The following is a 22,543-nucleotide window of genomic DNA, read 5'->3' on the forward strand; positions in this document are numbered from 1 at the left end:
CCTATGTGTAATAGTTTGTATCTGCTAATCCCAAACTACCAATCCACCCCTCCTCTACCCAATCCCCCTGTAGCAACCACACATCTGTTCACCATGTCTCTGAGTCTGTTTCTGTTTTGTAGAGAAGTTCACTTGTGTTGTATTTCAGAGTCCACGTATAAGTGATGTCCTATGGTATTTAATACATTCTAACCACAGTCAGTGGAGAGCAGCCAGCAGGTTCCCAGTGACCCGAGTGGACCTATTTGTGTGCACGCAGCATTCCTGTCACTCATGGACTCTCATCACTGGGCACAGCCAGACCCCAAATTACTCCCAAGACCTGTGTGGCCAGTCCTCCAATTACCACTGTTTACTTAACTTGCCCATTTGCTGCCTGTTTGGCTCATTCTCCAAGGCTCAGTTTGATCTCCCTGCCAGCCGGAGTGGTTTGCTTTACAAGGACCAGCTGCTCAGAATCCGCTGTGCAGACAGCCACCCTCACTCTTGTGGTCTTTTTTTTTTTTGGCCCAGGACAGTTGCTTTCTCTTCCTCGGCCTCCCTCTGCCTATTCCTGGTGAATAATTCACTCTTCTCTTTCCACTTGGAATCTGAAGATTTTTCTCTTGAATCAACTAACTTAACTCCTTCCATGCCTATTTGTAATATTGGTATATTTTACCTCTTAAAACATAAATTACCTTTATGATCATTCAGTAAATAGATATAACTACTTTTTAAAAAATTTTTATTCCCATCCTCTAAAATAGGTGTTAGAATTTAAGCTAACGATACGGTAAGTAAACAGAAATCTAAATAAACCTCCAGTTATTACAGAACAGGGTCCTACCCTGGTAGCTCTGATGGTAAAGAATCTGCCTGTAATGAGGAAGACCTGGGTTCGATCCCTGGGTTGGAAAGATCTTGCTTCCCTGGTGGCTTAGATGGTAAAGAAACTGCCTGCAATGCAGACGACCCAGGTTCTATCCCTGGGTCAGAAAGATCCTCTGGAGAAGGGAATGACAACCCACTCCAGTATTCTTGCCTGGAGAATCCCTTGGACAGAGGAGCCTGGCGGGCTACTGTCCATGAGATCACAAAGAATGTGACACAACTGAGCAGCTAACACTTTGTTCACTTTATGATATAACAGACTGAAACATTTCCAGATAATAGTATTGCAGAAGATTAGAGCCACCTCAAGCTGCTCATACTCTCTCATGGTGGATTTTGCTTCCTGTGTAGTGACACATAAAATTTCTGATGTTTGGGTGCAGGTCTATGGGTCAGGTAAGGCTTGGGTAGGATAGGGTAATGAGGATGGATAGTTTTGTAATTAACTTGCCACCTGTATGAGATTCCTACAGTATTTCCTGGCTACTGATCCCCTGGAAGTTTGCCAGTTGATTTGTCTTCTTTGCCACTGCACTGAAAATATCCCATGGACTAATGAAGTTCTCAATGTCCTTATTAATAAAATGGAAACTGGATTATTTTTAAAAGCTACCAGTAGTAAAGATGTCTCTTTGACCACCTGTATTTCTTACCTTGTAGTTTTATAAATGCAAAAGCAAAGAGATGGCTGCTGCCACCTCTGAGTTAACTTTCTCTTAAAAAGTTTGGACTTAAAGATGACAATTTTCCAATTTTATGGCTTCAAAAATATTGATCCCAGTACCCCAGTTTTCTTTGAATTCTTTGCTTAATCAGATCTTAGCAAATAATGCTTTGGCATACTATTAAAAATCTGTAGAGTAACATCCAATTACTTGAGGATTATAAATCAGACATTACGGTAGGTGCTGGCACGTCCTGTTTTACTCTGCAAAGTGTAAGTGCTGCTGCCCTGCTCTCGTGCCATGAGTTTCCATGTGGAGTGTTCTCTCTGGATCTGTAGGTTTTGTGGCCCCAGGATCTCAACATTATGGAGACCACCAACCAGAGGGACAGAGCAGTGAGCCTTCAGAGAGACACACACCCATGATCACTGACTGTAGTGACTGCCTGTCACCTTCTTTCTTGATCTCCAAGTTTCCTGAATTGATGGAAAGTTTAGTAAAACCTTGAAAGAGAGCAGGATGCTGTGGCCACACTGTCCTTCCCTGGGTGTTTATCATCAGAATTGATCATAAGTTTTCCAAAGTCTGATCAAAGCTCAAAAAAAAAAAAAAAAAAAAAAAAAACCCAGTAGATATTTTTCTAATGATAATCCTTCAAGTGAATCAAAATAGGATTTTCCTTATATTATGAAGCATGAGATAGTTTCATCCATGAGAAACGCTAGACTTGGGCCTGTTCAAAAAAACAGAACCCCACATACCTGATGTCACTTAACGGTTACAAACCAAGCTAAGAAAATGCTAAATTTTATTTTAGTTTCCTACCTTGACAAAAAACGTTTGCCAACACCAAAGAGGTCAAGTTTCAACTTAGAATTCTGACTGCTGGGAGCTCCGTGCTTGACTGTGACACACCCCCACCGTCTTCTGGGACCCACCACCTGCCCCCTTCTGTTCCCAGCTGCTGGCTCTGCAAAGCACCTCAAGGAGCCCTGCCTGCTCCCACTTGGACTTTGGGGTGTGTACATCGGTGGTGCTGTTCATCGTTAGGAGAGAGACATACAGGCTGGCCCTGGATGTGGGATTGGGACCTCTGGGTGGGAAATTATAGGCTCCAAAGATCTCGGAGGCTTCGTGTAGAAGCCAGCCCACAGGCTCTAGGTGGGCAAACCCTCTGGACACCCTCCTGGTCCCTGGGGAGGGAGAGTCTCCATTCTCTCTGCAAGAATACAGCCACAGGAGGGACTGAGCCAGGCCCCAGAACGCAGGAGAGGAGGATTTAATGGTCCTCCAGAGATGATCTTCCATCCAGAGATGATCTAGAGATTCCTAGAGTATCATACATTCTTTTAAACTGTATGGATTAACTCATTTTGTAGTGTGATCTTTGTCAAATTTTGTTTTACATACAGATTCTTTATATCCATCCCATCTGTTCGGGAATGATGGGTAACGCCAGCGTGATTAATGTGCCTAACCAAAGAGGTAGGAGGGAATCTCAGAGTCCTCTTCACATGAACTTGGCCTTTAAAAGTTGGCCAGGCCCGTTTCGTTTCGTCCTGTTTCTCTGGACAGTGTGTATCCCGTCCTTTGAGTAATTACCTTGTGGGTCATTCTGTGATGACTGTGCTCTCCCTCAGTACAGAGATGCACAGTCACACACGCCGCTTGACTCTGCAGTGTGGATTGGGAAGAGCATAAGCCTGAATACAGTTAATTCCTGCTCAGGGGCCGGTTCAAGCTAGACTGGCTCCCCAAAGAGGAGACTGTGTGATTGTCCCCATCACTCACTATTTTGGGTGCCTGATGCTGTGACCTTGCATTTCAACGTGGGTCCCTCTTGGTCATGGGTGACTCTCCCAGATCAGTGTACCCCTGACTCAGACTCTGTCAAGAACTCCTGCCCATCTCTTTAAAGTCACCCTGCTGGTCTCTGAAATCCCTAAAAAGAACTCCACTTGTGCTACATAGCTCATATTTCAAATCAGACTATCCTGATTTTGATGAAAATCCATCCAGTTGGTTTGAAGGGATGTAGTAAGAAGCAGAGAACCTACTTTGTTTTATAGAATCTGGAAAGAAATTTACTCATGTAATTTGTGACCCCATACTGTTTTCTTCCCATAATGACCAGTGCAGCAGGTCATTGCTACACAATAATGAGGAACTTCATATGTGCAGATTATAGAACATTAAACAGGAAAAGAGCCACATACCTAATGTCACTTAACAGTTACAAACCGAGGACTTATAACTTAGAAAGGACCCCTCTATGTATTGAATCAGTTATTGCTAGAGTCTCCCCTTCTAATCCCATTTTCTTGAGACAACACAGAGAAGAAAAGTTTCTAACTCTGCTGAAAATAGAAGAGGAGCCTTCTATTTTCTAAATAGGAAAGTGTTGCCAATCAATTCAGTAACTCAATTCTCAGATCTAAAGTCAGAGAATTGAGTGCACTCTTCACAAAAATAGTATTATATTTTTAAAATCCACTCTACATTTTATTTATAATCCTATGTACCATGGTACAGATTAGGCTACTGTAACAAGACACTCAAAAATAGAGTGGCTTAATCAAGACCCTCACAGAGTAGTGCAGGTAGACCATCTCTTCTGGGGCTGGCATAACAACTGCAACACATCAGGGACCCGGGCTCTGCCAGCTTCAACATATGCTTGCATCCTGAGGCACAAAGTGGCTGCTGCAGCACCTGCTATCACATCCCTATGCCATTCACAGTGGAGATGGGATGGGCAATGTGGTCAGCCCTTAGCTGGGAGGATGAGGGAAGTTCTATCACTAGAGAAAAGGGTAAGTATGGATACCCAGGACATGAAAAGTCTCTGTGCTCCATTTTATTGGCATATAATTGTTGATAGTAGTCTCTTATGATCCTTTGTATGTCTGTGTTGTCTGTTGTGATCTCTCCATTTTCATTTCTAATTTTATTGATTTGATTTTTCTCCCTTTGTTTCTTGATGAGTCTGGCTAATGGTTTGTCAATTTTATTTATCCTTTCAAAGAACCAGCTTTTGGCTTTGTTGATTTTTGCTATGGTCTCTTTTATTTCTTTTGCATTTATTTCTGCCCTAATTTTTAAGATTTCTTTCCTTCTACTAACCCTGGGGTTCTTCATTTCTTCCTTTTCTAGTTGCTTTAGGTGTAGAGTTAGGTCATTTATTTGACTTTTTTCTTGTTTCTTGAGGTGTGCCTGTATTTCTATGAACCTTCCCCTTAGCACTGCTTTTACAGTGTCCCACAGGTTTTGGGTTGTTGTGTTTTCATTTTCATTCGTTTCTATGCAAATTTTGATTTCTTTTTTGATTTCTTCTGTAATTTGTGGGTTATTCAGCAGCGTGTTGTTCAGCCTCCATATGTTGGAATTTTTAATAGTTCAGGAGATAGTGGAGGACAGAGAAGTCAGGCATGCTGAACTCCACGGGGTCACAAAGAGCCAGATGTGACTTAGTGACTGAAAAGCAACAGCAGCACAGGTCCTTTGAGAAGTCTTAAAAGGAACATGGCTGTTGAAATGGGAGAAAGGATGAATAAAATATCAGATAAATTGGAAAAAAAAAAAAGAAAAGTCTCTGTGCTCTGTTGCCACTTAAACTTGATTCCGAAGAGCATTTTGAGATAAATATGTGAAAGATACAGAAAGATGTGCTTTGAGTTGAGCATGGGAAATTAGTGTTATTCTACTTGGAGACCCAATCTATGCAAAACACTTTGAGATCTCACATTGTAGCGGGAGGTAAGTTCAGAAGCACGATCTTTTCATTCCTGCTCAAGGCAAGCTCCCATTTCATAGACAAGGAAAGTGAGGCACAGAGAGACAAAGTGAGCCACCTGCAGACTCAGAACTAACACAGATGGGGCTGGGATGAATCACAGGCTCTGATCCCACGGAAGGCCCTCAAACCACTTCCTATCCAGCCAACACTGAGTGTATTAGGCTGCCTTTTCAAATTGGAAAAAAAAAAAAGATTCCCTAAATAGTAATTATTGTTGTTCAGTTGCCCGGTTATGTCCCGACTCTGTGACCCCATGGACTGCAGCACACCAGGTCTCTCTGTCCCTCACCATCTCCCAAAGTTTGCCCAAGTTCATGTACATTACATCAGTGATGCCATCCAGCCATCTCATCCTTTGACACCCACTTCTTCTGCCCCTCAATCTTTCCCAGTATAAGGGACCTTTCTAATAAGTCAGCTTTTTGCATCAGATGACCAAAATACTGGAGTTTCAGCTTCAGCATCAGTCCTTCCAATGAGTATTCAGGGTTGATCTCCCTCAAGATTGGCTGGCTTGATCTCCTTTCAGTCCAAGGGACTCTCAGGAGTCTTCCCCAGCACCACAATTTGAAGGATTCAATTCTTTGGTGCTTTGCCTTCTTTACAGTATAGCCCTTACAACCTTACATGACCACTGGGAGGACCATAGCCTTGGCTATATGGACCTTTTTTGGCAGAGTATTGTCTCTGCTTTTCAACACACGGTATAGGTTTGTCATTGCTTTCCTGCCAAGAAGCAAACGTCTTATGATTCGATGGCTGCAGTCATCTGCAGTGATTTTAGATCCCCAAAAGAGGAAATCTGTCACTACTTCCATTTTTTTCCCTTCTATTTGCCATGAAGTAATGGGGCCAGACTTGGCTTCAATCCCTGAGTTGGGAAGATCCCCTGGAGAAGGAAATGGCACCCCACTCCAGTACTCCTGCCTGGAAAATCCCATGGGCAGAGGATCCTGGTAGGCTGCAGTCGATGGGGTCGCAAAGAGTCGGACACAACGGAGTGACATGAATTTCACTTTCTTTTTCACTTTCAGTTTAATGGGGCCAGATGCCATGATCTTTTCTAATATTGAGTTTTAAGCCAGCTCTTTCACTCTCCTCCTTCACCCTTATCAAAAGGCTCTTTAGTTCATCTTCAGTTTCTGCCATTAGAGTGGTACCATCTGCATACCTGAGGTTGATGTTTCTCCCACCTATCTTGTTTCCAGCTTGTAACTCATCCAGCCCTGAATTTCTCATTATGTGCTCAGTGTATACATTAAACAAACAGGGTGCAGCAGACAGCCCTGTCGTACTCCTTTCTCGATCCTGAACCAATCAGTTATTCCACAGAGGGTTCCAACTGTTGCTTCCTGACCCACATACAGGTTTCTCAGGAGACAGGTAAGATGGTCTGGTATTCCCATCTAAATAGTAATAACTTGGTTTAAACATTTTTTTAAAAAGAAAACCTAAAACATGCAATAAAACATTTGTTTTTTGTAGCTTTCAGCCTGAAGTATTGTTTTACTTTTACAGTCAGAATGTCATATAATTAAGGAGCTATTCTAAGTTTACACTCAGTGAGTGAAATACAGTTTCAATTAAGGTGTTAATTTAGAACAAAGAAGAGTTAAAAAAAATATATGTGACATAAATGTGGTATGTTTTACTCCTGGGAAAACAAATCTGAGGCCTTATTTTCTTTTTTTTTTTTTTTTTGTTCTTTTTTTTTAAATTTTATTTTATTTTAAAACTTTACATAATTGTATTAGTTTTGCCAAATATCAAAATGAATCCACCACAGGTATACATGTGTTCCCCATCCTGAACCCTCCTCCCTCCTCCCTCCCCATACCATCCCTCTGGGTCGTCCCAGTGCACTAGCCCCAAGCATCCAGTATCGTGCATCGAACCTGGTCTGGCATCTCGTTTCATACATGATATTTTACATGTTTCAATGCCATTCTCCCAAATCTTCCCACCCTCTCCCTCTCCCACAGAGTCCATAAGACTGATCTATACATCAGTGTCTCTTTTGCTGTCTCGTACACAGGGTTATTGTTACCATCTTTCTAAATTCCGTATATATGCGTTAGTATACTGTATTGGTGTTTTTCTTTCTGGCTTACTTCACTCTGTATAATAGGCTCCAGTTTCATCCACTTCATTAGGACTAATTCAAATGTATTCTTTTTAATGGCTGAGTAATACTCCATTGTGTATATGTACCATAGCTTTCTTATCCATTCATCTGCTGATGGACATCTAGGTTGCTTCCATGTCCTGGCTATTATAAACAGTGCTTTTCTGAACCCACTTGATTTATAATATTGTGTTAGTTTCAGGTGTACTGCAAACTGATTCGGTTATACATATACGTATATCTATTCTTTTTCACATTCTTTTCTAATTTATATTATTACAGAATATTGGAATAGAATTCCCTGTTCTGTGCAATAGGTCCTTATTGTTTATCTATTTTATATATGCTATTTTTTGCTACTGTTTAGTTGCTAAATCATGTCTGACTGTTTGCATCCTGATAGACTGTACCCACCAGGCTTCTCTGTCCATGGGATTTTCCAGGCAAGAATACTGCAGTGGGTTGCCATTTCCTTTCTCCAGGGGATCTTCCCAACCAAAGGATATAGTAGTGTTTATATGTTAATCTCATCCTCCCAATTTATCCCTCCCCACCTTTCCCCCTGATAACCGTAAGTTTGTTGTCTGTGTCTGTGAGTCTGTTGCTGTTTTGTATATAACTTCACTCGTATCATTTTTTTAGACTCCATACGTAAGTGATATCATAAAATACTTGTCTCTGTCTGACATACTTCACTTAGTATGATAATCCCTAGGTTCGTCCATGTTGCTGCAAAAATTGGCATTATTTCATTCTTTTTTTATGGCTGAGTATATATATCCCTTGTACATATATCTTTGGCTGCTCAGTGGGTAAGGAATTGGCTGGTAGCACAGGAAACTCAGGTTCGATCTCTGGGTGGGGAAGATCTCCTGGAGGAGGTAATGGCAACCCACTTCAATATTCTTGCCTGGAGAATCCCATGGACACAGGAGGCCTGCAGGCTAGACCATAGGGTCACAAAGAGTCAGACACAACTGAAGCAACTTAGAACGCATTCAAGCTCGTATATATATCACAGCTTCTTTATCCATTCATCTCTTGAGGGACATCTACTTTGTTTCCATGTCTTGGCTATTGTACATAGTGCTGCAATGAACTTAGGATGCATATATCTTTTCAAAGTATGGTCTTCTCTGGAGGTATGCCCAAGAGTGGAATTGCTGGATCACATGGTGGCTCTGTTTTTAGTTTTTTAAAGCACCTTCATTCTGTTTTCCACAGTGGCTGCACCCCCTTGCATTCCCATCAGCAGTGTAGAAAGGTTCCCTTCTCTGCACAGCCTCTCTAGCATTTATTGTTTGTGGACTTTTAAATGATGGCCATCCTGACTGATGTGAGGTGGCACCTCACTGCAGTTTTCATTTGCATTTCGCTAATAATTAGTGATGTTGAGCATATTTACATGTGCTTTTTGTCCAACTGTATGTCTTCTTTGGAGAAGTTTCTAGTTAGATCTTCTGTTTTGTTTTGTTTTGTTTTTGAGCTATTTGAGCTGTTTGTATGCTTCGGAGGTTAATCCCTTGTCAGGTTGCAAATATATCTGAGGCCTTATTTTCTGAACATTGAGTTGTTAATAAACACTTTAGATATCTCCATGTCATGCTTTAGAGCACTTTTTAATCAAGTCAAGCTGAAATAAGTCCATCCCAGGATTGGGGGCTTAATCTCATCCTCAGAACATGTCGGTTGTCATTGATCCCCAGGTGCTTTAACTTGTATGCATCACATTTATTAAACAAGAAGACGACCGTATATAATATCCACTCCCTAGATATATTGGTTTGCTCAGGCTGCATGACAAAATATCACTGACTGGGTGGTTGGAATAGCAGTAGTTTATCCTCTCACAGTTCTAGGGGCTAGGTGTCCACGATCGTGATGTGGGCATGGGTGGTTCCTCTGAAGCGTCTGCCCTTGGCTTGGAGGTGGGATTTCTCAGGCAAGAATAATGGAGTGGGTGCACAGCCATTTCCTCCTCCAGGGGATCTTCCTGACCCAGGGACTGAACCCACGTCTCCTTCATTGGCAGGCAGATTCTTTTAACACTGCACTACTTGGGAAGCTCTGAGGTCACAGTAACAAACATTTTCCTGGAAAACTCAGTGTGTGTGAGGGAACCGACATGGTCTGACTGCAGGCATTCCAGGCACTCGGCAGGATGCCAGCTTCTCACCAGGGAGCCATTTATAGTCATGGTTAGGCTGAAAAGCAGAGGTCAGGGGTCAGCATTGACCTTCTAAAGCCATGTTTGCAGAGCACACAGCAGCAAAGGAAGCACCATAACAACCTTCAGGTTACTGTAGTGAAATAAGAAAGCATGCTGCTGCTGCTGCTAAGTTGTTTCAGTCGTGTCCGACTCTGTGCGACCCCATAGACGGCAGCCCACCAGGCTCCCCCGTCCTTGGGATTCTCCAAGCAAGAACACTGGAGTGGGTTGCCATTTCCTTCTCCAAAGAAAGCATAGCCAGGGTCTTTCCCTGGTTGTTCAGTGGTTAGGACTCTGAGCTCCCAGTGGAGGCTACATGAGTTCAGTCCCTGCTCAGGGAACTACGATCCTGCATGTTTAAAGCAAACAAACAAACAAGCATCACTACATCACCGGGAAAGACTGAAAGAATTCTGAAAATATTATTAAGGGCACTTATTCCATCCATCTCACAAAAAGTATTCCTAACGATTCTATTTTTAGCTTCTTGACCATTGTGTATCTTTCATTATAAACCTCTTTGGAAAATGGGAAAACTGTAAACTTTATGGCTTGTAGGATTAAACCAGAGAATGAATGAGGGAAACCATAAAAGTGCAAGAACTCTCATGCGGTGTTCTAAAAATATTCTTCAGACTTATGAAACTTTTACAAGTTGTACTTATCTGGAGTGGGGTGAGGTATATTCAAGAACCTTGGCCCAGCACAAAAGGAACATTTTTGTTTGTTTAAAAATACCCAGAAACTCCACTGTGGCACCGTTGGAACAGACTGCCTAATAAATGTTTTCCGACTGTGTGGTTGCCACAACATTGGAAGCGTCTGACAGCAACAGGAGAACTGCTGGGTCTTTTCTTGTAAAAAATGATCACTAGAGATCTGTGTTGTATTGTGCACAGTACAGAGTACACACAGCTCTGTGTGGCCCTGGGGGGCCAAGAGTTTGATGCCAGTAAGAACAGCATCAGTAGTCATACAGCAGCCACAGCCACCCAGGTGGTACATAACCATGCATCTGGAGAGCATCAGGTCAGAGGTCATGTAGAGAACTCCCTCTCTGCACTCACCACTCACAGTGTCAACTTGAGGTTAACGAGTCAACTTGGAAATGTGCCCACTTTAAGAGACCATGCTGCCCCTCACTTGAGATCTTTATATATGATGTTCTCCTGGCATGAAATACAAATGCCTCTTCACCATCTGCACAGAGTTAAAATTGCCTTTGAAAATCCCTTGGGTATCAACCTGTAGTGTCTCAGGGAGTCCAGTCCCATCAGTTAGACTGTTTTGCTGCTGCTCTGTTTACACACTAGATAAAGTGATTGGTTTGCGTTTAGGCAATATATTTTATTAGAGGTCATCATAAACTCTGGAGGGCCTCCTAGTGGCTCTGACAGTAAAAAAAAAAAAAAAAATCCTCCTGCAATGCAGAAGATCCGGGTTTGATCCCTGAGTCAGAGTCAGGAAGATCCCCTGGGGAAGGGAATGGCAACCCACTCCAGTATTCTTGCCTAGAGAATCCCATGAACAGAAAGGCCTGGTGGGCTACAGTCCATGCAGTCACACAGAGTTGGACATGACTGAGTGCCTAGCACACACAGACACACATAGACTCAGAATTCTCTTGAGGAACTGACAAAAGTGAACGAAGAGAAGTTTTGCATTTCTCACTTCCTGATTCTGCCAGGTTACTGCTCATTTAGTGGCGGGGCAAGCAGCAGACCCCTCACTGTCTAAACCGTTCTCTCTCTCTTGCTCTGTCTTCTCTCTGTGTTAGTAGCATTACATTAGATAAAAACCTGAAGCTCAATACATATAAATCCTCCGTGTTGCACTGACTCTTCAGGATCAGTACATGCCCGTCCCTCCTCCAAGGCCGTGAGCTGCCTGGAATCAGGGACTCTTTCCTTTCCAAGTGTACATACACAGCACTAGCCCGAAACATTCAGGGACAATTTCCTTGAATAAGTTAATAAAGGAATGAATAAACAAAATGGGCCACATTAACCACAACAACATTTCTGTTTAAAAACAACTGAATTTTGCCACTGTACATATAAACAAAATGAATCTTATCACTGAGCTCAGTTGTTACTTTCAAGACAACCAAACTGAAGCACTTCCTCTGTTCTTTCTATGAGTTGATAAGAAAGACATTATTGTACTTATCTTTTGAATTCAAATTTTTAATCCATTAGTTTATATTCTCTTACTGATATTTCCAGTTGCTGGATGGGATTGACTTTTCATTTGATGGTTAGATACTGCATTGATTGGACGGTGATTTTTTGGACATTATTTATCTTTATCCACCTCTCCAACCCATGATATTACACCTGACACTGTTGTGCTTCACTCTATGCATTTATGGATTCCCATCTGCATAGATCTCTAACATCTTAAAAAATAGACAACCTGCCCTCATCATGTGTGACTCTCCAAATACTCTCTCAGTCACTGCAAACCTTTTGGAAATGGTCCTGGAGCCTCTCTGCCTCCTCATCTCTGGTTCTCTCTTCTGACTGGTCCCCAGCTCCCCTCGAAATCAGTGCTGCCATGGAGGCAGCCCTGTCATCCACTCTACAGGTCTGCTTCTTACTAAAATTCTAAGTAGTAATCAACAGTTAATTATCTTACTTCCTGAAATACCATATTCTTCTGATTTCTGCAGCATGACGCTTACCTCTTTTTCTCCTGAAAAGGTCTTCCCATGGAGACCCCTTAGCTGCCTCGATTTTCTTCTAGACCTTCAAATGTGAAAACATCCTGGGCTCCGCTCCAACTCCCCTGTGTATCTCTCTGTGTTCCCTGGAGGTCAAACTGGTACCCTACATCTCCATCCCGTCTGCCTGCCAATGTGTCCTGTCTGCCCATCTCCCACCTCTCTGGCCGCAACCTGACCCTCTGGTCCTGATCCTACATCTTCTTCCTACTTTACTCTCCACACAGCTATTGCACAAGCTCCTCTTCCATCCACTGGAGAACCCAGAATTTCTACCACCCACGAGTTCCCCTCCCAGTAAGTGACACTGTCATCCAACTAGTTGTTGGTGTTTAGTCACTCAGACCACCCATGGACTGTGGTCCAACAGGCTCCTCCAACCATGGGATTTCCCAGGTAAGAAGACTGGAGTACGTTGTCATTTCCTTCTCCAGGGGATCTTCCCGACCCAGGCATCAAACCCGCATCTACTATACTGGCAGGCAGATTCGTCACTACTGAGCTACCAGGGAAGCCCCTCCAACTGGTTATCCTAACTGAAAACCTGAAAGTTCCTGATTTCTCCTGTTTTTCTGAGCCACTTGCACATGAATGAACAGGACACGTGTCAGCTACACTGCAAGAGAAGCTCAAAGCCTCTCCCCACTGATCTGCCCTGCTGCTCTCCGAACGTAGTCTCGATTTCCCTCCTCAGGGAGGAGAGCTTCCCCACCTCCTCCACTTCTACTCCAGGAGCTCAGCCCCACACAGTGGCTCGGTGACCCTGTGAGAGGGGAGATCAGAATGGGACCCTTCCCTGGGTTCCCCAACACTCAAGCACAGAGTCCAGGTAGGCACCCAGCAGAGCCTGAGCCTCTCCATCTCCTCCTCTCCTTGTGCATAGTCTCAGACCCGCCAGGGCAGGCTTGGCCCTCCTCGGGGTCTGCCTCTTGCTCCTCTGCCTGGACTGGCCTTCCCCCAGACCCTTGCTTGGCAGCCTTCTTGTCTACAAGTCACCTGCCCTGCCCAACTGATCAAAAGGAACTCTCTCAACGCAGGCAGGCTCTTCTTCATTTTTCTGTGATGCTATCCAGTATCTAGATGATATTCAGATGGAATTCCAGTTGAGCTGTTTCAAATCCTGAAAGATGATGCTGTGAAAGTGCTGCACTCAATATGTCAGCAAAGTTGCAAAAGTCAGCAGTGGACATGGGACTGGAAAATGTCAGTTTTCATTCTAATTCCAAAGAAAGGCAATGCCAGAGAATGCTCAAACTACCGCACAATTGCACTCATCTCACATGCCAGCAAAGTAATGCTCAAAATTCTCCAAGCCAGGCTTCAAAATGTCCATGAACCTTGAACCGTGAACTTCCAGAGGTCCAGGCTGGATTTAGAAAATACAGAGGAACCAGAGATCAAATTGGCAACATCTGTTGGATCATAGAAAAAGCAGGGGAGTTCAAGAAAAACATATCCTTCTGCTTTATTGACTATGCCAAAGCCTTTGATTGTGTGGATCACGACAAACTGTGGAAATTTCTTAAAGAGTTGGGAATACCAGAGTTGAGAATACCAGACCACTTTAACTGCCTCCTGAGAAATCTGTATGCTGGTCAAGAAGCATCAGTTAGAACCAGACATGGAACAACAGACTGGTTCCAAATCGGGAAAGGAGTACGTCAAGGCTGTATATTGTCACCCTGCTTATTTAACTATATGCCATATACATCATGCGAAATACCGGGCTGGATGAAGCACAAGCTGGAATTAAGATTGCTAGGAGTAATACAATAACCTCATATATGCAGATGACACAACTCTTATGGCAGAAAGCAAAGAGGAACTAAAGAGTCTCTTGATGAAAGTGAAAGAGGAGAGTGAAAAATCTGGCTTAAAACTCAACATTCAAAAAACTAAGATCATCGCATCCGGTCCCATCACTTCATGGCAAATAGATGGGGAAACAATGGAAACAGTGACAGACTTTATTTTCTTGGGCTCCAAAATCACTGCAGATGGTGACTGTAGCCATGAAGTTAAAAGATGCTTGTTCCTTGGAAGAAAAGCTGTGATAAAACTAGACAGTATATTAAAAAGAACTGACATTACCTTGCTGACAGAGGTCCATCTAGTCAAAGCTATGGTTTTGCCAGAGCATGGCAAGCTTCAGTTCACAGGGATCACAAAGAATTGGGACACAATGACCAAATAACAATACAATAACATAACTTTCTCTATTCTTTATTTAACTATGAACTGCTCACATCTGCCAAAGTGAAAAATATGAGTAGAGTTGATGCTAAATTCTGTCCATGAAATTCATGCACTGATACGTCTTAACGAAGCAATTTAGTACAAACACTTTTGTGTCTATTGATATATTGCATGCAATTGTAATTGTAATGGTGATTGAAACAAGAAGAAATGTGTTTAAAACTTAGATTCTTTTGAGACAAGAAGATTAAAATAAATTTAAAGTTTTGTTATAGAAAAACTGTCAAGGCTATTAATAAATATGTTGAATATAAAACATAAAAAAAAAGAAAAAAGAAAATTGAGCACCAAAGAACTGATGCTTTTGAACTGTAGTGTTGGAGATGACTCTTGAGAGTCCCTTGGACTGCAAGGAGATCCATCCAGTCCATCCTAAAGGAAATCAGTCCTGAATATTCTTTGGAAGAACTGATGCTGAAGCCGAAACTCCAAGACTTTGGCCACCTGATGCGAAGAACTGATTCATTGGAAAAGCCCCTGATGCTGGGAAAGATTGAAGACAGGAGGAGAAGGGGACGACAGAAGATGAGATGGTTGGATGGCATCACATAAGTTTGAGCAAGCTCCAGGAAGTGGTGAGGGACAAGGAAGCCTGGCATGGTGCAGTCAGTGGGGTTGTTAAGAGTAAGACATGACTGAGCAACTGAACTGATCCAGAATCTAAAGTCATTATTTTTCCGTTTATATTATCTTTGTTTATTTTTAAGCTGAAATACAGATGATTTACAATGTCATATTAATCTCAGGTGTACAGCAAAATGATTGAGTTATCTATCTATCTATCTATTCTTCAGATTCTTTTCCCTTTGGTAAAGAGTAGGTTCTTACAAGATATTGAATACAATATACAAGATATATGATACAGTATACAATATATTGAACACAATATGCAAGATATTGAATCCAGTTCCAAATACTATACAGCAGGTAATTTTTTTAGCTTTTTATTTTGTGTTGGTATATAGCTGATTGACAATGTTGTGATATTTCAGGTGAACAGCCAAGAGACTCGGTGATAGATATACATGTATCCATTCTCCCCCAAACTCCCCTCCTCTCCATGCTGCTTAACATTGAGGAGCGTTCCACAGATCCTCATTAATTATCAGTTTTATTAGTATATAGTACTGTATGTATTAATCTCAAACTCCTGATTTCTTTCTCCCCCTGCCCTTTCCCCTTTGGCAACCATAAATTTGTCTTCTATGTCTGTGAGTCTGTTTGTAAGTAAGTTTATTTATATCGTTTTTCCCATTCCACATATAAGCCATATATGATATTTGTCCAGAATCATCATGTTCCCTGACTTGCTCTAGCTGTTACTGGATGTGCTTTCCTATTACTTATGTGGCTTTGACACCTAGAATGCTATCAGACTATCAAATTATAGGCCTTTGATGCTTAAGAAGCATTTGCAGAATGAACTAATACATCCATAGGTTGTTTCTAAATGCAGCATTTCTAAATATGAAAAGTGAAAGTTCATATATAAGTAGGACACATTTTGGAATATTCTATGTAAGTATGTCTATTTTTCCAAAGCATGAGTATAGTATTGCCCCCCCCCAATATTATGGATTTTACTAACTTTTACATGTCTGTGAATGTAGAATATTAAAATATACTAGTTCTCTAATCCTTTTGTTCTTTGTATAGTACTTGGGACAGGGTTTCAGGTCAAAGGTCTCATGACATCATCTGCCAGTAGACTTCACGTCTTTCTCGGGTTAATGATTCTTCAGTGGATACAAGTAATTATTAAATACTGAGGGTATCTTTAATAGGCATAATAGTATTTTGTAATATTTAGTGATTTAATACATTATATTGGTATTAAAAATGTCATATATGTAACATATTTATTCTGTAATTATAGCATGTATGCTCAGTAGCTCAGTCATGTCTGATTTTGTGACCCCATGGACTGCAGCCCATTGGGGTCCTCTGTCCATTGGATTTTCCAGGCAAGAATACTGGAATGGGTTACCATTTCTGACTCCAATTATGGCACAGAGGGATGAATACAGATAATTATATACACTTGTATAGAATATGTGTGATTTTTTCAATGTTTTCAAATGAATTTGTAAGCCCATATGAAAATGCATACATGAAAATATCTATAGCTAAACTTTTGTTTTGTTTGTAAAGTCAATCAGATCAGACTCTGTGTTTTCCTACACTGTGGTATAATGGAATGATCACAAGACTGAGGTTCAGAAAATCAGGTTTCTCATCTAGCTTCCAGGCTAATGAGGGGGGGATACTGAAGAAGCCATCGTTCCCACTAAAATGTAAGCTCCAGCGGGCAGAGGTCATGTTGGTTGCATTCACTGCTCTATCACCAGCATGCAGAAAAGGTGAAGACCAGTTCAAATGCTGGACAGTTACTTGTTGCATGAATTATACTTCTCTTGTGTACAGTTTCCACGTCTGTAAAACTCTGATCCTTCGAACCTTTACATTCCAGATAATATGAGAGCCCTTTGAATATAAATCAGAAAGATTCAGAGCTAGAATTGCTTATCCAGCTGTTACCTGGGCCTTTATACAGTTGTGAGTGCATCAAAACTCTGTGTTGAATATTTCTTAACATGAGTGAGACATCGGTCCATGATCGCCCTCTTTAGAAGGCTTGAAACAAAACCTCTAAAATGAAAAATATATTACCCAAACTCACAAAGTTAAGTAAGTATAAAAGAAAGTTCAATAACCGACCTCTTACATGATGTTTTTGCGAAGTGTGTAGCACTTAGATTTATTTTGGAAGCTTTGGAGGTTTAATACTGCTGTAAGTATTTGGGGACACCCTGTAGACATACCCCTCTTTGAGAAAAACTTGAAAAATACAAATTGATAAAGAACTCTTAACTTTTAAATGTTTTCTTTTCGTTCATCAAACACATATGTCACTACAAGCACCTGTAGCAGGCGTTAGGAGAAGCGGGAGAAGCCAGGCTCTGGTAGTACCTCCGTCATCCGGACAGCCAGGCACACAGAGCCTCCTGGCTGGAGTCAGCATCAGCACTGGAAACGTCACAGAGGAAACCTGTGGACTGGGGGCTGATGACCAGACCGACATCACTCACAGCCTCCCCAGCACAGCCACCTGGACCAACCCAGCTTTGGGGGCCACCGCCCGGTCCCCTCATATCCTCCAGATCGATGTTTGATGAGACCCTGACCCCTTTTTTATAAAGCCGCTGCTCAGCTCCATCAATCTCCATCCCCTTCTCTTGCCTGTTTTTATCCATAGCAGTTGTTACCGGACCTGTTACGTATTTGTTGACTTGTTAATTGCCTTTCTTGTGTAATACATGCATGTAAGCTCCATGACAGGAAATTTGTCATTTGGCAGTGTTTACCCAGAACCTAGAACAGTGTGGGACACCTGGCTGGTATTTAGTAAATATTTCTTGGATGGAGGGATGGATGGAGGAAGGGATGGAAAGAGGGAGGGAAGGAAGAATGGATGGAGGGAACGATAGATGGAAGGATGGAGGAAAGATGGTTGGAAGGAGGGAAGGATGGATGGATAGAATAAAGGAGGGAAGCATAGATGCATGGATGGGGCTAGGGATGGATAGATGCATGCATGGAGGGAAGGAAGGATGGATGGATGGATGGATGGAAGAAGGATGGACAGATGGAGGAATGAATGGATGAAAGTGTGGATGGATGAATAAAAGGAAGGTTGAATGGATGGAAGGAATGCTGACTGGGTGGATAAATTAACACCTTAATGAAAAGATCCTTGTGGCTGATCCTCTTAACTATTTCTCTCTAGTTCCCAGCATCCTCCCTTCCATTTACATATAAAGTTTGCTTTCATTATTCTAGCTATGAATCTCATTATTTTCAGTAGAATTTGGTGTTCTACCTTTGTTCATTGCCTCGGGATGCCTGGGGTAAATGTTTGTCAGGATTCTGGCTGGCTCACTTGAGTAACATGCCATGGGGGCTGCCTCTTGCTCTCAGGCGGTGTGGTGCTGATAGGCATGCAGGGATGAAATGTTGCTTTACGTGGTGACTTAATACAAGAGTGACGTCTAAGAGGGAGCCACAGGACACACATAAACACCCAAACTAAGCTAATGGCAGCCATCACTGCCATAGGGGATGTCCCTGCCTTGAGTCCAGTGGGTGGGACAGAAACCAGGAGCAGCACAGGTGGAGAATCTAGAGCCATAGGTGGGAAAAGAGACGCATCCATGTGACGGTTGGTAGGAGCACACATTGCTCTTGTAGAGGGCAAGTTAGAAACAATAAGATCAAACAGATTCCTACCCTTTCATTAGCATTTCAACCTCTAAAATGTATTCTGTGAAAGCACCTCTAACAACTGGAAACATAACCGGTAATGAGCCCTATGTGGGTAACCTCTGTGCTATCTCAGATGAGATCCTGTATGTTAAAGTGTTACAGAAAACATTGAATAAAATGCTGCTTTTTTTTTTTTTTTTTTTCCTTTTATGAGGATTGTGGATAGCTGGCTGTACCAAAACAGTGGTATTTTCCATGCTGGGTTCCAAGTGCCTCTTCTGTAGACATTCCCAGTCATTCAGATCTGTCTCCATGCAGTTGGAACCTTCCAGATTAGAAGAAACCTGTTAGCTTCCACAGAACAGTTCAGTGCAAAATCCAGTTTTTCACTGAAGCTGACGACTTGAGCAGCCACAATACAGGGATGCATTTTGGCTCACTGGGAGTCAGGTGGTCTCTGAAACTGGGCAGTGGTCTGCCTTCTACTGCTGCCTCCTTAGCCAGAGCATCCTGTAGCAAAGAGATCAATTTATCAGAGTATTCTCTTAGACATTATTTTTGTGAGTAAAACTTGAATTATTGCATAATTAACGATTGTACTTGCAGAGTCCATATCCAGGGAAACTGTCTGAAAAAAAAAAAAAAGAAAGAAACTTAGAGTTGCTTTTACTCTCTCCTGCCAGAGTCAGGCCACAAGAAGTTGAAAAGCACCATCCAGAGAAGCACTGAGACAGGAATGGCAGCTGAGATGAGGAAGATGGTGAGGCAGCCAAGCCGGGAGTCCACGGACGGCAGCATCAACAGCTACAGCTCCGAGGGAAAGTAAGTGGATCAGCACATGCACGAGGCCTGGAGCCGAGAGTCCCGAGTCACAGGGCGGGTAACAAGGCCCCCGTTACCCTGCAGTTGCTTTGTACAACTGGGAGTTCAACCACCCACTTTAAACAGCCTGACCTTTTAGGATACAGACACAGACACATCTCCGCCCCTGGTCACTCAGACCTCTCAAAGGGATGAGGAAATGGCGGGTTAACATGGATAACTGGTTTTTTGTTATCCAGAAAGGCTCAGAAAAGTCCATGACCAGAGGCTTATGGTAGAAATGCCACATTTACTGGCTTCTTTCACATGGGAAATTCGTCATCTGGCCCAGTTGCAAAAATCTGAATTAGAACATAGAAGTATGAAGCTAATTGTCCATATTCCTGCTTTTCTCCAAACTATTTTGGGATTCAAGTTGTTGGAAGTCTAACATTCTTATAATAGCAACTTATTTTTCTTATTTTTAAAACATCACCATTTCATTTTCACCTTAGGAAAAATGCCCAGGATCTACCTACTTAGTTATTTTTCTGATGAAAGCGTTTTCATTAATCTTGAAATTGATTAATTGGGGAAAAATATAACTAGATTTTTGTTTTTTTTTTTTACTTGGTGTGATTTTTTTATACAAAATCTACACTTTTCTTATGCTTGAGAATTTTTCTGGTGAAACTGAAATAATGGTTTTACTGATTGATAGTTTGATAGTTGACAGGTTACTGAGGTGATAGATTTTACAAATAATTAAGTATTATCCTGCAATGGGTTACTTGGGGATTTACCGTGTACAAGTTTTCTATAATTATGTATTACCATGCAAATATCTTTTACCCATTCATTATTAATAATTTATTTTATTTTACTGGCATTTTTAATTTGGTTCAGAAAATAAAATAAATTCTGCCAAGTTAATGTTCATGATATTGTTTCCCATTCCTGAAAGTAGTGAGTCCCTTTATTTGATCCAATGATGGATATGCATTCCCCCAGCAAGATACAGCCAGGAACAAAAATCAGAAGGCATGAAGTTTAGGAGTTAAGTTTGCTGACAAAATACCAATATTTGTTGAAGTATTATGAAGCAATGAGCAAATAAAAAACTGGAGACACTGTTTTCTGATATAAAAATCAACAAGTGTAGATTGGAATTAACAAATACACTCCTATATATAGATAGATAGATAATAACTAATAGGAACCTAGAGTATAGCACAAGGAACTCTACTCAACTCTCTGTAATGGCCTATGGGGAAAAGAATATTAAAGAGGGTGGACATATGTCTATTTCCAGATACATATAACTGATTCACTTTGCTCTACAGCAGAAACTAACACAGCATTGTAAATCAACTATACTCCAATAAAATTTTTTTTTAATTGACAAATCTAGTAATACTTCCACCATGGATAAGCCACTTAATGTCTCACGGATTTATTTTATGGTCTCTGGATAGAATAATAATCGATGCTCTGTCAAATCCCTTTGATTATGAACAAATAATATGTATGAAAGCGCATGGTTGATGTTGTTCGGGCACTCAGTCGAGTTTAACTCTTTGCATCCCCACGGACAGCAGCATGCCAGGCTTCCCTGTCCTTCACTACCACACTGGAAAAGATCGACCCTTATACAAAATTGTTATTCCAAAAAATTACATATCGAAGTTTAACTATGTGAACAGCCTGGTTCTTGTTACCCTGGACACATCAGGTAACAAGAGCACAGTCCCTGCTCTGGGCAAAGATATAGCCTGGGGCTTCAGTCAGGCATGATGAGAAACAGACAAACGTTTTTGCATTTAATTTAAATTAAATTAAACATATTTGCATTTAAATACAAATCTCATATATGACATATAAATGTATTCAAGATGTTAATTCATTCAAAACTGAAAAAATTAAGCATTTTGTTTTGTAATAAGAATCTGTTTTCAAATAATATTTATTCAATATTACAAATTAGAGATACCAAGAGAACATTTCATGCAAAGATGGGCACAATAAAGGACAGAAATGCTATGGACCTAACAGAAGCAGAAGATATTAAGAAAAGGTGGCATAAATACACAGAACTGTAAAAAAGATCTTCATGACCCAGATAACCACAATGCTGTGATCACTCAGCTAGAGCCACATCCTGGAATGCAAAGTCAAGTGGGCATTAGGAAGCATCACTGTGAACAAAGCTAGTGGAGGTGATGGAATTCCAGATGAGCTATTTCAGATCCTAAAAGATGATGCCATGAAAGTGCAGCACTCAGTATGCCAGCAAATTTGGAAAAGTCAGCAGTGGCCACAGGACTGGATAAGGTCAGTTTTCATTCCAATCCCAAAGAAAGGCAATGCCAAAGAATGCTCACATTACCACACAGTTGCGCTCACCTCACATGCTAGCAAAGTAATGCTCAAAATTCTCCAAGCCAGGCTTCCACAGAACATGAACCATGAACTTCCAGGTGTTCAAGCTGGATTTAGAAAACGCACAGGACCCAGAGATCAAATTGCCAACATCCATCGGATCATCGAAAAAGCAAGAGAGTTCCAGAAAAATATGTATTTCTGCTTTATTGACTATGCCAAAGTCTTTGGCTGTGTGGATCACAACAAACTGTGGAAAATTCTGAAAAATATGGGAATACCAGACCACCTGACCTGCCTCCTGAGAAAACTGTATGCAGGTCAGGAAGCAACAGTTAGAACTGGACATGGAACAACAGACTGGTTCCAAATCGGGAAAGGCTATATATTGTGACCTTGCTTATTTAACTTCTATGCAGAGTACATCCTGTGAAATGCTGGGCTGGATGAAGCA

At 41.5% G+C, this 22,543-nt stretch overlaps 1 protein-coding gene across 41 annotated transcripts in view; it reads left to right on the forward strand.

Annotated features, from left to right (window-relative positions):
- The window catches only part of RIMS1 (regulating synaptic membrane exocytosis 1), a 606,383-nt gene that overhangs the window by 573,751 nt on the left and 10,089 nt on the right, over positions 1 to 22,543 (forward strand). For all 41 annotated transcript variants that reach the window (XM_070795691.1, XM_070795693.1, XM_070795713.1 and 38 more), the window contains one exon: positions 19,593 to 19,731. In XM_070795691.1, coding sequence (XP_070651792.1) covers positions 19,593 to 19,731 — 139 coding nt within the window. The remainder of the gene's footprint in view (positions 1 to 19,592; positions 19,732 to 22,543) is intronic.

This window comes from Bos indicus, chromosome 9 (assembly GCF_029378745.1).
Source record: "Bos indicus isolate NIAB-ARS_2022 breed Sahiwal x Tharparkar chromosome 9, NIAB-ARS_B.indTharparkar_mat_pri_1.0, whole genome shotgun sequence".
Taxonomy (NCBI): domain Eukaryota; kingdom Metazoa; phylum Chordata; class Mammalia; order Artiodactyla; family Bovidae; genus Bos; species Bos indicus.